Genomic DNA, 17,128 nt, shown 5'->3' on the forward strand with positions numbered 1-17,128 from the left:
GATCTTTTGACCGCCGATCTTTTAACTGTCAACCTTGACTGCCCGTATCAACCAACCAGATTTTAACTATCATTTTAAATAATATACTAGATAAATGATAGCTATGATTTAATTCGGTTGTTATGGGCGATACATCTAGTTGTTCTTTTCAGAAGGCTTGATAAATCTCCCCCTAAACCACTGTCATGCCTACTGAATAGGTCTTCCCTGTCTCAACACTGTAGCTTTAGTAATAGGTCATGTCCCTATTTATATCTATACTATATATTAGTGATGAGCGGATTCGGTTTTACTCGGTTTTACTCGGTTCTCAAAACAGAACCTTATTGGCTATCCAAAACACGTGACAACCGTGAGCCAATAAGATGCCGTTTTGAGAACCGAGTAAAACCGAGTAAAACCGAACCCGCTCATCACTACTATATATTACAGGAATTGTGGAAACTTTGTGGTGCTTTATAAATAATAATAATAATAATAATAATAATAATAATAAGAAGAAGAAGCTGAACCCCACTTGTTCAATTGATAAAGTTCAAGATGTTTAAAAAACCAGGGCTTTCTTAGTCTAACTTGCACCAAATAGGTAAAACTAAGGGCCTAATTCAGACCCGATGGCAGCAGCAAAATTGTTCTCTAATGGGCAAAACCATGTGCACTGCAGGTGGGGCAAATGTAACATGTGCATAGAGAGTTAGATTTGGGTGGATTATATTGTTTCTGTGCAGGGTAAATACTGGCTGCTTTATTTTTGCACTGCAATTTAGATTTCAGTTTGAACACACCCCACCCAAATCTAACTCTCTCTGCACATGATACATCTGCCCCACCTGCAGTGCACATGGTTTTGCCCATTAGAGAACAATTTTGCTGCTGCGATCAGGTCTGAATGAGGCCCTAAATCCACTGATATGTTGCATCTAGTGGCGGATCACAGCCCCCCCAGGTAAAATCCATTACTTCAGCTCAGTGTCAGTGAGCCAGCTCCAGTCCATGACTGCACTGGTTACATTGTGACTGACAGTGACTTCCTATTGGAAGTTCTTCCTGCCAGTCACCCGCAGAACAGGCAGTCCCATTGGGAGGTGTTTCTTCCCTCTGGGACTACCAGACCGGGCTGCAATAAGCAGAGAGCTGGCTTCCTGTAGGAAGCGACTTCCTGCCTTTCGGGGGGCAGCCCTATCCGGCTTCTACGGGCTGCAGCCAATGCAGTCCATAGAAGAGCCGGTATTTTGCGAATGCACAGCCTTGCGGACTCTTGTGCGCATGCCAAGTCCTGGTATTCATTGTGCAGGTGCCGGGACCTGGCTGTCCGGGGCTGGCTCTCTCTCCTCTGCAGGCACGGCATGAATAGTGGCAGCTGCCCTCGTACCAGAACGAAGGAGCCGCGTGCAACACATTTTTGGATTAATATGATATTAAAATTTTATTGAATGCTCCATTTATATACATAAGGTAGCAGATGACTAATCTCACTTTTTGCTACTGTAGTCATGTTACAATATTTCCTGCTTGTTTGAACTAGAGATGAGCGCCTGAAATTTTTCGGGTTTTGTGTTTTGGTTTTGGGTTCGGTTCCGCGGCCGTGTTTTGGGTTCGAACGCGTTTTGGCAAAACCTCACCGAATTATTTTTGTCGGATTCGGGTGTGTTTTGGATTCGGGTGTTTTTTTCCAAAAACACTAAAAAACAGCTTAAATCATAGAATTTGGGGGTCATTTTGATCCCAAAGTATTATTAACCTCAAAAACCATAATTTACACTCATTTTCAGTCTATTCTGAATACCTCACACCTCACAATATTATTTTTAGTCCTAAAATTTGCACCGAGGTCGCTGTGTGAGTAAGATAAGCGACCCTAGTGGCCGACACAAACACCGGGCCCATCTAGGAGTGGCACTGCAGTGTCACGCAGGATGTCCCTTCCAAAAAACCCTCCCCAAACAGCACATGACGCAAAGAAAAAAAGAGGCGCAATGAGGTAGCTGTGTGAGTAAGATTAGCGACCCTAGTGGCCGACACAAACACCGGGCCCATCTAGGAGTGGCACTGCAGTGTCACGCAGGATGGCCCTTCCAAAAAACCCTCCCCAAACAGCACATGACGCAAAGAAAAAAAGAGGCGCAATGAGGTAGCTGACTGTGTGAGTAAGATTAGCGACCCTAGTGGCCGACACAAACACCGGGCACATCTAGGAGTGGCACTGCAGTGTCACGCAGGATGTCCCTTCCAAAAAACCCTCCCCAAACAGCACATGACGCAAAGAAAAAAAGAGGCGCAATGAGGTAGCTGTGTGAGTAAGATTAGCGACCCTAGTGGCCGACACAAACACCGGGCCCATCTAGGAGTGGCACTGCAGTGTCACGCAGGATGTCCCTTCCAAAAAACCCTCCCCAATCAGCACATGATGCAAAGAAAAAGAAAAGAAAAAAGAGGTGCAAGATGGAATTATCCTTGGGCCCTCCCACCCACCCTTATGTTGTATAAACAAAACAGGACATGCACACTTTAACCAACCCATCATTTCAGTGACAGGGTCTGCCACACGACTGTGACTGATATGACGGGTTGGTTTGGACCCCCCCCAAAAAAGAAGCAATTAATCTCTCCTTGCACAAACTGGCTCTACAGAGGCAAGATGTCCACCTCATCTTCACCCTCCGATATATCACCATGTACATCCCCCTCCTCACAGATTATCAATTCGTCCCCACTGGAATCCACCATCTCAGCTCCCTGTGTACTTTGTGGAGGCAATTGCTGCTGGTCAATGTCTCCGCGGAGGAATTGATTATAATTCATTTTAATGAACATCATCTTCTCCACATTTTCTGGATGTAACCTCGTACGCCGATTGCTGACAAGGTGAGCGGCGGCACTAAACACTCTTTCGGAGTACACACTTGTGGGAGGGCAACTTAGGTAGAATAAAGCCAGTTTGTGCAAGGGCCTCCAAATTGCCTCTTTTTCCTGCCAGTATAAGTACGGACTGTGTGACGTGCCTACTTGGATGCGGTCACTCATATAATCCTCCACCATTCTATCAATGTTGAGAGAATCATATGCAGTGACAGTAGACGACATGTCCGTAATCGTTGTCAGGTCCTTCAGTCCGGACCAGATGTCAGCATCAGCAGTCGCTCCAGACTGCCCTGCATCACCGCCAGCGGGTGGGCTCGGAATTCTGAGCCTTTTCCTCGCACCCCCAGTTGCGGGAGAATGTGAAGGAGGAGATGTTGACAGGTCGCGTTCCGCTTGACTTGACAATTTTGTCACCAGCAGGTCTTTCAACCCCAGCAGACCTGTGTCTGCCGGAAAGAGAGATCCAAGGTAGGCTTTAAATCTAGGATCGAGCACGGTGGCCAAAATGTAGTGCTCTGATTTCAACAGATTGACCACCCGTGAATCCTTGTTAAGCGAATTAAGGGCTGCATCCACAAGTCCCACATGCCTAGCGGAATCGCTCCGTGTTAGCTCCTTCTTCAATGCCTCCAGCTTCTTCTGCAAAAGCCTGATGAGGGGAATGACCTGACTCAGGCTGGCAGTGTCTGAACTGACTTCACGTGTGGCAAGTTCAAAGGGCATCAGAACCTTGCACAACGTTGAAATCATTCTCCACTGCACTTGAGACAGGTGCATTCCATCTCCTATATCGTGCTCAATTGTATAGGCTTGAATGGCCTTTTGCTGCTCCTCCAACCTCTGAAGCATATAGAGGGTTGAATTCCACCTCGTTACCACTTCTTGCTTCAGATGATGGCAGGGCAGGTTCAGTAGTTTTTGGTGGTGCTCCAGTCTTCTGTACGTGGTGCCTGTACGCCGAAAGTGTCCCGCAATTTTTCTGGCCACCGACAGCATCTCTTGCACGCCCCTGTCGTTTTTTAAAAAATTCTGCACCACCAAATTCAAGGTATGTGCAAAACATGGGACGTGCTGGAATTTGCCCATATTTAATGCACACACAATATTGCTGGCGTTGTCCGATGCCACAAATCCACAGGAGAGTCCAATTGGGGTAAGCCATTCCGCGATGATCTTCCTCAGTTGCCGTAAGAGGTTTTCAGCTGTGTGCGTATTCTGGAAAGCGGTGATACAAAGCGTAGCCTGCCTAGGAAAGAGTTGGCGTTTGCGAGATGCTGCTACTGGTGCCGCCGCTGCTGTTCTTGCGGCGGGAGTCCATACATCTACCCAGTGGGCTGTCACAGTCATATAGTCCTGACCCTGCCCTGCTCCACTTGTCCACATGTCCGTGGTTAAGTGGACATTGGGTACAACTGCATTTTTTAGGACACTGGTGAGTCTTTTTCTGACGTCCGTGTACATTCTCGGTATCGCCTGCCTAGAGAAGTGGAACCTAGATGGTATTTGGTAACGGGGGCACACTGCCTCAATAAATTGTCTAGTTCCCTGTGAACTAACGGCGGATACCGGACGCACGTCTAACACCAACATAGTTGTCAAGGACTCAGTTATCCGCTTTGCAGTAGGATGACTGCTGTGATATTTCATCTTCCTCGCAAAGGACTGTTGAACAGTCAATTGCTTACTGGAAGTAGTACAAGTGGGCTTACGACTTCCCCTCTGGGATGACCATCGACTCCCAGCGGCAACAACAGCAGCGCCAGCAGCAGTAGGCGTTACACGCAAGGATGCATCGGAGGAATCCCAGGCAGGAGAGGACTCGTCAGACTTGCCAGTGACATGGCCTGCAGGACTATTGGCATTCCTGGGGAAGGAGGAAATTGACACTGAGGGAGTTGGTGGGGTGGTTTGCGTGAGCTTGGTTACAAGAGGAAGGGATTTACTGGTCAGTGGACTGCTTCCGCTGTCACCCAAAGTTTTTGAACTTGTCACTGACTTATTATGAATGCGCTGCAGGTGACGTATAAGGGAGGATGTTCCGAGGTGGTTAACGTCCTTACCCCTACTTATTACAGCTTGACAAAGGGAACACACGGCTTGACACCTGTTGTCCGCATTTCTGGTGAAATACCTCCACACCGAAGAGCTGATTTTTTTGGTATTTTCACCTGGCATGTCAACGGCCATATTCCTCCCACGGACAACAGGTGTCTCCCCGGGTGCCTGACTTAAACAAACCACCTCACCATCAGAATCCTTCTGGTCAATTTCCTCCCCAGCGCCAGCAACACCCATATCCTCCTCATCCTGGTGTACTTCAACACTGACATCTTCAATCTGACTATCAGGAACTGGACTGCGGGTGCTCCTTCCAGCACTTGCAGGGGGCATGCAAATAGTGGAAGGCGCATGCTCTTCACGTCCAGTGTTGGGAAGGTCAGGCATCGCAACCGACACAATTGGACTCTCCTTGTGGATTTGGGATTTCAAAGAACGCACAGTTCTTTGCGGTGCTTTTGCCAGCTTGAGTCTTTTCAGTTTTCTAGCGAGAGGCTGAGTGCTTCCATCCTCATGTGAAGCTGAACCACTAGCCATGAACATAGGCCAGGGCCTCAGCCGTTCCTTGCCACTCCGTGTGGTAAATGGCATATTGGCAAGTTTACGCTTCTCCTCCGACAATTTTATTTTAGGTTTTGGAGTCCTTTTTTTTCTGATATTTGGTGTTTTGGATTTGACATGCTCTGTACTATGACATTGGGCATCGGCCTTGGCAGACGACGTTGCTGGCATTTCATCGTCTCGGCCATGACTAGTGGCAGCAGCTTCAGCACGAGGTGGAAGTGGATCTTGATCTTTCCCTAATTTTGGAACCTCAACTTTTTTGTTCTCCATATTTTATAGGCAGAACTAAAAGGCACCTCAGGTAAACAATGGAGATGGATGGATTGGATACTAGTATACAATTATGGACGGACTGCCACGGTTAGGTGGTATAAAAAAACCACGGTTAGGTGGTATATATTGTAATACAATTATGGATGGACGGACTGCCTGCCGAGTGCCGACACAGAGGTAGCCACAGCCGTGAACTACCGCACTGTACACTGGTTGATAAAGAGATAGTAGTATACTCGTAACAACTAGTATGACTGACTATGACGGTATAAAGAATGAAAAAAAAACCACGGTTAGGTGGTATATATTATAATACAATTATGGATGGACGGACTGCCTGCCGACTGCTGACACAGAGGTAGCCACAGCCGTGAACTACCGCACTGTACACTGGTTGATAAAGAGATAGTAGTATACTCGTAACAACTAGTATGACACTATGACGGTATAAAGAATGAAAAAAAAACCACGGTTAGGTGGTATATATTATAATACAATTATGGATGGACGGACTGCCTGCCGACTGCCGACACAGAGGTAGCCACAGCCGTGAACTACCGCACTGTACACTGGTTGATAAAGAGATAGTAGTATACTCGTAACAACTAGTATGACACTATGACGGTATAAAGAATGAAAAAAAAACCACGGTTAGGTGGTATATATTATAATAATACAATTATGGATGGACGGACTGCCTGCCGACTGCCGACACAGAGGTAGCCACAGCCGTGAACTACCGCACTGTACACTGGTTGATAAAGAGATAGTAGTATACTCGTAACAACTAGTATGACTATGACGACGGTATAAAGAAAGAAAAAAAAATACCACGGTTAGGTGGTATATAATTATACAATTATGGATGGACGGACTGCCTGCCGAGTGCCGACTGCCGACACAGAGGTAGCCACAGCCGTGAACTACCGCACTGTACTGTGTCTGCTGCTAATATAGACTGGTTGATAAAGAGATAGTATACAACAATATACTACTATACTGGTGGTCAGGCACTGGTCACCACTAGTCACACTGGCAGTGGCACTCCTGCAGCAAAAGTGTGCACTGTTTAATTTTAAATTAATATAATATTATGTACTCCTGGCTCCTGCTATAACAACCTGCAGTGCTCCCCAGTCTCCCCCACAATTATTATAAGCTTTTATACATTGATGTGCAGCACACTGGGCTGAGCTGAGTGCACACAGACTGAGTCACACTGTGTGACTGCTGTGTATCGTTTTTTTCAGGCAGAGAACGGATATAGCAGAGAACGGATATATTAAATAAAAGTTAACTTAACAACAACTGCACTGGTCACTGTGGTAAACTCTGTCTGCACAATCTCTCTCTCTCTCTCTCTCTCTTCTAATCTATTCTAATGGAGAGGACGCCAGCCACGTCCTCTCCCTATCAATCTCAATGCACGTGTGAAAATGGCGGCGACGCGCGGCTCCTTATATAGAATCCGAGTCTCGCGAGAATCCGACAGCGTCATGATGACGTTCGGGCGCGCTCGGGTTAACCGAGCAAGGCGGGAAGATCCGAGTCGCTCGGACCCGTGAAAAAAAAAGTGAAGTTCGTGCGGGTTCGGATTCAAAGAAACCGAACCCGCTCATCTCTAGTTTGAACTAGGTAAGAGAAGCTGCGCTGGAGAGAACCTGGCCAAAACAGAGCTGTTTGTGTTCTTTACAACGCTGCTACAGAACTTCACTTTCCTGGCTCCGCCCGGAGATAGACTGGACCTCACCCCTGCAATTGGATTTACTAATTCACCTTTGCCATATGAAATCTGCGCCATACCGCGAAGCTAAGCATGTTTACAGCAGTGTTATTTCATAACATAAGCCATACTGTAGTTATTTTAAATTACAACAAGAAAACCAGTCAGCTGAAGTTATTTTTTATTTCCATTGAATATGGTCAGTTACTTTTTATTTTATATTTGTTCTGTACATAATATTTGGCTACAACATACACAACATTTGCTATAGAAATTCAATGAACAAACCTTTCATTATTTATCACATGGAAATGAAAACGAAACAAATGAAAACTCCTATGATAAAAAAAAACAAAGAAAATTTGTTCTACTGTACATTGGCGAGTACAGCACCAACGCCAGCCTGCCGATGGTGACGAGTCTTATCTTACCCTTTTGCAACTGATACATAAAGGATTTACTGTAAGTGCACATAGTACTACTTTGGTTTATTTAATAGATTTAATACATTTTTATTACAGTATGATTTTACACTGCAAGATGTATCAATGGGGTAAATTTACTAAGGTAGGAGTTTTTCTTAGAACTGGTGATGTTGCCCATATCAACCAATCAGGTTCTATCTATTATCTGCTGGAACCAGCTAGATAAATGTTAAGTAGAATCTGATTGGCTGCTATGAGCAACAATCACCAGTTCCAAAAAAAACCCTCCCAGTTAGTAAATTGACCCCATTGTCTGATGTTAGTGTTGATGAACTGTATCCAGAGATAGATGCCGGACAATTCTGACGTTACATTGGAATTACTTATTCTCTGACGTCCTAGTGGATGCTGGGAACTCCGTAAGGACCATGGGGAATAGACGGGCTCCGAAGGAGACTGGGCACTCTAAAAGAAAGATTAGGTACTATCTGGTGTGCACTGGCTCCTCCCTCTATGCCCCTCCTCCAGACCTCAGTTAGAATCTGTGCCCAGCCAGAGCTGGATGCACCTAATGGGCTCTCCTGAGCTTGCTAGAAAAGAAAGTATTTGTTAGGTTTTTTATTTTTAGTGAGATCTGCTGGCAACAGACTCACTGCTAAGAGGGACTGAGGGGAGAGAAGCAAACCTACCTGCTTGCAGCTAGCTTGTGCTTCTAAGGCTACTGGACACCATTACCACCAGAGGGATCGAACACAGGGCCCGACCTCGATCGTCCGTTCCCGGAGCCGCGCCGCCGTCCCCCTTGCAGAGCCAGAAGACAGAAGAGACGACGAAAACGGCGGCTGAAGACTCCTGTCTTCATTAAGGTAGCGCACAGCACTGCAGCTGTGCGCCATTGCTCCCACAGTACACCACACACTCCGGTCACTGTTGGGTGCAGGGCGCTGGGGGGGCACCCTGGGCAGCAATTAGATTACCTTTTGGCAATAAAAACACACATAATACAGTCTAGCACTGTATATGTGCAAAAAACCCCCGCCATTAAGTTACAAAAAAGGACAGAAGCCCGCCGCTGAGGGGGCCGGGCCTTCTTCCTCAGCACACCGGCGCCATTTTCTCTTCACAGCTCAGCTGGAAGGAAGCTCCCCAGGCTCTCCCCTGCAGTATCCTGGTACACAAAGGGTGAAAAGAGAGGGTGGGCACATAAATTTAGGTGCAAAAATTTGTATATACAGCAGCTACTGGGTAAACACTGAGTTAGAGTGTAATCCCTGGGTTATATAGCGCTGGGGTGTGTACTGGCATACTCTCTCTCTGTCTCTCCAAAGGGCCTTGTGGGGGAACTGTCTTCAAATAGAGCATCTACTGTGTGTGTGGTGTGTCGGTACGCATGTGTCGACATGTCTGAGGTAAAAGGCTCCTCTAAGGAGGTGATAGAGCGGATATGAGTGTGGGAGGGTGTCTCCGTCGACAACGCCGACACCTGTTTGGATATGTGTAAGTGCTAAGGTGAAATTATTGCACAAAAGGTTATGGAACAGAAAGGAAATCTACTCTGGTCTGTCCCTATGTCACAGATACCTTCAGAGTCTCTCTATGCTCACTATCCAAAATAACAAACACTGGTATCGACACGGAGTTTAACTCCACTGTCGACTATGATAATGCAAAATAGCCAAGAGGGCTAAAAGGTATTCAATATAATGATTATTGGAATAAAAGATAATTTGCATATCACTGATGACTCATCGGTCCCTAACACGAGAGTACACATGTTAAGGGGAAGAATGCTGAGGTAAATTCCCCTCCTCTCATGAGGAAAAAGAGCGGGAATCTCCAGACAAGAGACTGCAGCTTCCCACAAGAGAATTCTCAGGCTGTATCCTTTCCCCACTAGGGCAGGATGTGTTGAGATTCTTCCCCTAGGGTGTCCTGTTTGCATAGACGGTAGCACTAACTATTCTCAGGGATCCTGCAAATAGTGTGCACATTCTAGTATACTACCCAGACTGGCGATTGTGTCGGCATGGGTTTATAGCGCTGTGGCAGCGTGGACAGGTACCTTATCAGCAGAGATTGAGACCCTAGTATGCATATAAATATATTAAGATAGATATATAATTATAAAGCATGCCCAAAGGGACATGAGTATACTGGGTCCTAGAGTAAAAGCTATGTCGATTTTTGCTTGACGTGTCCTGTAGAATATACATTGGACAGATGATGCCGATTTAAGAGGCATATGGAAGGCTGAGGATTGTGTGGAGAAAGGTTCTCGGGCCTGGTCTCCACAGCTATAGTTGGTAATTCTGCTAGTTTGCCTTATATTCCTGTACAGCCTTGGAAAGCAAAACATTATTAAATGCAGCTTTTCGAATAAAGAAACAAGAAAGTCTGAGGTGCGCCCTTTCTTGTCAGAGCCGGGGGCAGAGGAAAGAAGCTACACAACACAGCTAGTCCCCAGGAACAGAAGTCCTCCCCGGCCTCTACAAAAATCCACCGCATGTCGCTGGGGCTCCACAGGCGGAGCTAGGCCCGGTGGGGACACGCCTTCGTAAGTTCAGCCAAAAGTGGGTTCACTCTCTGTTAGATCCCTGGGCAATAGAAATTGTGTCGCAGGGATTCAGGCTGGACTGTGAGAAGATGCCCCCTCACCGACGGCCAGGCGGGCTTCCCCCCAAGAGAGGGAGCCAGTGTTAACTGCAATTCACAAATTGTATCTTCAACAGGTGGTGGTCAAGGGTCCCCTCCTTCAACAAGAGGGTGTTATTATTCGACCATGTTGTAATCCCGAAACCAGACGGTTCGGTCAGACCCATATTGAATTAAAATCCCTGAACATATACCTGAAAAGGTCCAAGTTCAAGATGGAATCGCTAAGAGCGGTCATTGCAAGCCTGAAAAGGGGGAGACTTTATAGTGAATCGGGACATAAGGGATGCATACCTTCATGTCCCCATTTATCCACCTCATCAGACGTACCTCAGAATTGCGGTACGGGATTGTCATTACCAATTTCAGACGTGGCCGTGTGGTCTATCCACGGCCCCGAGAATATTCACCAAGGTAATAGCGGATATGATGATGCTCCTGCGAAAGCAAGGTGTCACTATTATCACGTACTTGGATGATCTCCGCATAAAAGCAAGATCAAGAGAGCAGTTGCTGGACAGCGTATCACTTTCTCTGGAAGTGTAACGGCAACGCGGCTGGATTCTATATCTTCCGAAGTCGCAGTTGGTTCCTACAGCTCATCTGCCTCTCCTAGGCATGATCCTAGACACAGACCAGAAAAGGGTTTATCTCCCGATAGAGAGAGCTCAGGAGCTCATGACACTGGTCAGGAATCTATTGAAAACCAAAACAGGTGTCAGTGCATCACTGCACTCGAGTCCTGGGAAGGATGGTGGCATCATACGAGGCCATCCCCTTCGGCTGGTTCCATGCAAGGACAATGGAACTTACTGGACAAGTGGTCCGGATCACATCTTCAGATGCATTGGTTAATCACCCTGTCCTCCAGGGCCAGGGTGTCTCTCCTGTGGTGGCTGCGGAGTGCTCACCTTCTCGAGGGCCACAGATTCGGCATTCAGGACTGGGTCCTGGTGACCACGGATGCAAGCCTCCGAGGGTGGGGGGCAGTTACACAGGGAAGAAATTTCCAAGGGTTGTGGTCAAGTCAACAGACTTGCCTTCACATCAATATCCTGGAAATAAGGGCCATATACAACGGCCTAAGTCAAGCGGAGTTCCTGCTTCGCGACCAACCGGTTCTGATCCAGTCAGACCGCAGGGGCTCATGTAAACCGCCAAGGCGGCACAAGGAGCAGGGTGGCGAGGGTAGAAGCCACCAGAATTCTTCGCTGGGCGGAGAATCAAGTAAGCGCACTGTCAGCAGTGTTCATTCCGGGAGTGGACAACTGGGAAGCAGACTTCCTCAGCAGACATGACCTCCACCCGGGAAAGTGGTGACTTCATCAGGAAGTCTTCACGCAGTTTTGCAAATTGATGGGAACTGGCTCAGGTGGACTAGATGGCGTCCCACCTCAATAAAAAAGGTTTTACGCCAGGTCAAGGGACCCTCAGGCGATAACTTTGGTCGCACTAGTAACACCGTGGGTGTTCCAGTCGGTCTATGTATTCCCTCCTCTTCCTCTCAGACCCAAGGGCTGAGAATTGTAATAAAAGGAGGAGTGTGAACAATATTCATTGCTCCGGATTGGCCAAGAAGGACTCGGTACCCGGAACTGCAAGAAATGCTCTCAGAGGACCCATGGCCTCTGCCTCTCAGACAGGACATGTTGCAACAGGGGCCCTGTCTTTTCCAAGACTTACCGCGGCTGCGTTTAACGGCATGGCAGTTGAACGCCGGATCCTAGCGGAAAAGGGCATTCCGGATGCAGTTATTCCTACGCTGATAAAGGCTAGGAAAGACGTGACAGCAAGACTTTTTCACTGTATATGGCGAAAATAGGTTGCTTGGTGTGTGGCCGGGAAGGCCCTACAGAGGAATTCCAGCGGGGTCGATTCCTGCACTTCCTACAGTCAGGAGTGACTATGGGCTTAAAATTAGGATCCATAAAGGTCAATATTTCGGCCCTATCCTTTTTTCTCTCAAAAAGAACTGGCTTCACTGCCTGAAGTTCAGACGTTTGTTAAGGGAGTGCGGCATATTCAGCCCCCTTTTGTGCCTCCAGTGGCACCTTGGGATCTCAACGTTGTGTTGGATTTCCTGAAATCACATTGGTTTGAGCCACTTAAGACCGTGGAGTTAAAATATCTCACGTGGAAGGTGGTCATGCTGTTGGCCTTGGCTTCGGCTAGGCGTGTGTCAGAGTTGGCGGCTTTGTCATGTAAAAGCCCATATCTGATTTTCCATATGGACAGGGCGGAATTTAGGATTCGTCCCCAATTTCTCCCAAAGGTGGTATCAGCGTTTCATTTGAACCAACCTATTGTGGTGCCTGTGGCTACTCGGGACTTGGAGGGTTCCAAGTTGCTGGACGTAGTCTGGGCTTTGGAAATTTATGTTTCCAGAATGGCGGAAGTCAGAAAGTCTGACTCGCTGTTTATTCTGTATGCAGCAAACAAGGTTGGCGATCCTGCTTCGAAGCAGACTATTGCTTGCTGGATCTGTAGCACGATTCAGCTGGCTCACTCTGCGGCTGGATTGCCGCATCCAAAATCAGTAAAAGCCCATTCCACAAGGAAGGTGGGCTCTTCTTGGGCGGCTGCCCGAGGGGCTCGGCTTTACAGCTTTGCCGAGCTGCTACTTGGTCGGGTTCAAACACGTTTGCTAAGTTCTACAAGTTTGATACCCTGGCTGAGGAGGACCTTGAGTTTGCTCATTCGGTACTGCAGAGTCATCCACACTCTCCCGCCTGTTTGGGAGCTTTGGTATAATCCCCATGGTCCTTACGGAGTTCCCAGCATCCACTAGGACGTCAGAGAAAATAAGAATTTATTCACCGGTAATTCCATTTCTCGTAGTCCGTAGTGGATGCTGGGCGCCCGTCCCAAGTGCGGATTCTCTGCAATACATGTATATAGTTATTGCTTAACTTAAGGGTTATTGGTATGAGCCATCCGTTGAATGAGGCTCAGTTGTTGTTCATACTGTTAACTGGGTATAATTATCACGAGTTGTACGGTGTGATTGGTGTGGCTGGTATGAGTCTTACCCTGGATTCCAAATCCTTTCCTTGTTGTGTCAGCTCTTCCGGGCACAGTTTCCTTAACTGAGGTCTGGAGGAGGGGTATAGAGGGAGGAGCCAGTGCACACCAGATAGTACCTAATCTTTCTTTTAGAGTGCCCAGTCTCCTTCGGAGCCCGTCTATTCCCCATGGTCCTTACGGAATTCCCAGCATCCACTACGGACTACGAGAAATAGAATTACCGGTGAGTACATTCTTATTATTATATGTCTTGTGTTGATGCACTTTGGAGTTACAATGTTAAACTGAGGTCTGTGAGCTATGGTGGTCATTCCGAGTTGATCGCTCGCTCGCTTTTTTTAGCAGCCGTGCAAACGCTTTGCCGCCACCCACTGGGAGTGTATTTTAGCTTAGCAGAAGTGTGAACGAAAAGATCGCACAGCGGCTACAAAGTTTTTTTTGTGCAGTTTTAGAGTAGCTCAAAACCTACTCAGCGCTAGCGATGACTTCAGACTGTTCAGTTCCTGTTTTGACGTCACAAACACGACTTGCGTTCGCCCAGCCATGCCTACGTTTTTTCCTGGCACGCCTGCATTTTTCAAAACACTCCCTGAAAATGGTCAGTTGACTCACAGAAACACCCTCTTCATGTCAATTACTCTGCGGCCAGCAGTGCGACTGAAAAGCTTTGTGTGAAACTACACCGTTCGTTGTAATAGTACATCGGGCGTGCGCAAGTGCATTGTTTTGCCTCATCGCTGCACTGCGAACAAATGCAGCTAGCGATCAACTCAGAATGACCACCTAAGTTATGAGAAGTGCTACCTACTGTACTGTACATGTGTATAAAGTCAGTTACACAGCACTGAAGTGAACTTCAGTTAATCAAAGTTTCAGAATTAATTTGATTGACATAATGTAATATCCATACAACATCAGAGAATTAGTACTGTTACACATACTATTTCATTTAAAGTATAAGTAGCCTTTTTTATAATTGCTGTATTTGAATTACATTTTTATAAGGGCATATACAAATGATGGACAACTGTAAATATAAAATTTATACAATACAAAAGAAACTCTTACAATCATTTTATATGCAAAGTAGGGGGGGGGGGGGGGGGGGAAGGAAGTATACTTCAGTGGGACCCTGCCTAGCATTTTAATATTTTAAGTATTCTTTAATGTTTATCAGTCTATCAGAGCTGGGGTAAGCTGGTGGTGGGTTTCTGTATAATGAGCTGCCTAATTTTATTATTTTTATTGATTGGTTATAAGCTCTCATTTGAAGATAGGCAATTTAAAAGAATTGTAAAAAAAATCCACTAACTATGATATATTAACTAATAATTATGTATACATATTTACCAAGTAGGACAGCATACAGGGGCAATATGTTCATGTTCTATCCATTTCTACTACAGATGAGCGGATTCGGTTTTACTCGGTTCTCAAAACCGAATCTTATTGGCTATCCAAAACACGTGACATGCGTGAGCCAATTAGATGCCGTTTTGAGAACCGAGTAAAACCGAGTAAAACCGAACCCGCTCATCTCTAATTTCTACCCCATTCAAGAATGGCATATGGGGCCTAGTGTAATTCAGTCCTGATCGCAGCAGCAAAATTGTTCTCTAATGGACAAAACCATGGCCCTCATTCCGAGTTGTTCGCTCGCAAGCTGCTTTTAGCAGCTTTGCACACGCTAAGCCGCCGCCTACTGGGAGTGAATCTTAGCTTCTTAAAATTGCGAACGAAAGATTCTCAAAAATGCGATTACACACCTCTTAGCAGTTTCTGAGTAGCTACACACTTAGGGGTATATTTACTAAGATTCGTAATTTCCGAAAATAGGTCAAAGTTCAATCACGAATGACATCGACAGTGTAAAACTGCAACTTTTTGAATTGATTACGATGGATTTACTAAGCTGTCGTATTCGTATTTTTCTTGGCTTCCGATGTCGATGTCATTCGTTTTTTTTTACCTATTTTTACGGCAGTGATTAGCAAAACACTGCCGTTTTTTTTTACAATCAATCTCGGCCGGATCTGTGTGATCCGTGCTGGGGTTCTTATTTTTTTTTTTTTTAATTAAACAATGTAAAATCCCCCAAAAAAATGCGTGGGGTCCCCCCTCCTAAGCATAACCAGCCTCGGGCTCTTTGAGCCGATCCTGGTTGCAGAAATATGGGGAAAAAATTGACAGGGGTTCCCCCATATTTAAGCAACCAGCATCGGGCTCTGCGCCTGGTCCTGGTTCCAAAAATACGGGGGACAAAAAGAGTAGGGGTCCCCCGTATTTTTAAAACCAGCACCGGGCTCCACTAGCTGGACAGATAATGCCACAGCCGGGGGTCACTTTTATACAGTGCCCTGCGGCCGTGGCATCAAAAATTCAACTAGTCACCCCTGGCCGGGGTACCCTGGGGGAGTGGGGACCCCTTCAATCAAGGGGTCCCCCCCCCCAGCCACCCAAGGGCCAGGGGTGAAGCCCGAGGCTGTCCCCCCCCATCCAATGGGCTGCGGATGGGGAGGCTGATAGCCATTTGTGATAATGAAAAGATATTGTTTTTAGTAGCAGTACTACAAGTCCCAGCAAGCCTCCCCCGCATGCTGGTACTTGGAGAACCACAAGTACCAGCATGCGGCGGAAAAACGGGCCCGCTGGTACCTGTAGTACTACCACTAAAAAAATACCCAAAAAAACACAAGACACACACACCGTGAAAGTATAATTTTATTACATACATACACACATACATACATACTTACCTTATGTTCTCACGCAGGTCGGTCCTCTTCTCCAGTAGAATCCAAGGGCTACCTGTTGAAGAAATTCTACTCACCAGATCCATGGGTCCAGGCTCCTCGGCAAATCCAGGGTTAATCCACGTACTTGAATAAATAAAAAAAAACGATGTCCCGACCACGAACTGAAAGGGGACCCATGTTTGCACATGGGTCACCTTCCCACGAATGCCAGAAACCCACTTTGACTTCTGTCTAAGTGGGTTTCTTCAGCCAATCAGGGAGTGCCACGTTGTAGCACTCTCCTGATCAGCTGTGTGCTCCTGTCCTCACTGACAGGCAGCACGCGGCAGTGTTACAATGTAGCGCCTATGCGCTACATTGTAACCAATGATGGGAACTTTCTGCCCTGCGGTTGACCTAAAGTGACGTCACCGCTGAGCAGAAAGTTCCCAGCATTGGTTACAATGGAGCGCATAGGCGCTACATTGTAACACTGCCGTGTGCCGCCTGTCATACCCCTTTTCCACTAGCTGTTTTTACCCGTGTTTTTGCACGGGGGCGCGCATCAACACGGATTTTTAGTAGGTGGAAACGGGTCAACACGGGTTGAGTGACCCGGGAATCCAACCCGGCTATTTACCTGGGTAGAACACGGTAATGACACGGATAGCGGTGCAGTGGAAACGGTCATTACACGTGTTTTCAGACCCGAGTAACGCTCTGAGACGCTGATTGGTGCTTCTGGGGCACTGGAAGATGATGTCATCCCTGGGAGACACGCTGGGCACATGCAGGCATTGAGGCAGCAAACA

At 46.8% G+C, this 17,128-nt stretch overlaps 1 protein-coding gene across 1 annotated transcript in view; it reads left to right on the forward strand.

Moving 5' to 3' along the window:
* LOC134910837 (uncharacterized) overlaps nt 1-17,128 on the forward strand; it is a 239,741-nt gene that overhangs the window by 42,885 nt on the left and 179,728 nt on the right. Inside the window, exon 10 of the mRNA XM_063919221.1 lies at nt 7,393-7,561. Coding sequence (XP_063775291.1) covers nt 7,393-7,561 — 169 coding nt within the window. The remainder of the gene's footprint in view (nt 1-7,392; nt 7,562-17,128) is intronic.

The sequence above is a fragment of the Pseudophryne corroboree genome, chromosome 4, assembly GCF_028390025.1.
Source record: "Pseudophryne corroboree isolate aPseCor3 chromosome 4, aPseCor3.hap2, whole genome shotgun sequence".
NCBI classification, from domain to species: domain Eukaryota; kingdom Metazoa; phylum Chordata; class Amphibia; order Anura; family Myobatrachidae; genus Pseudophryne; species Pseudophryne corroboree.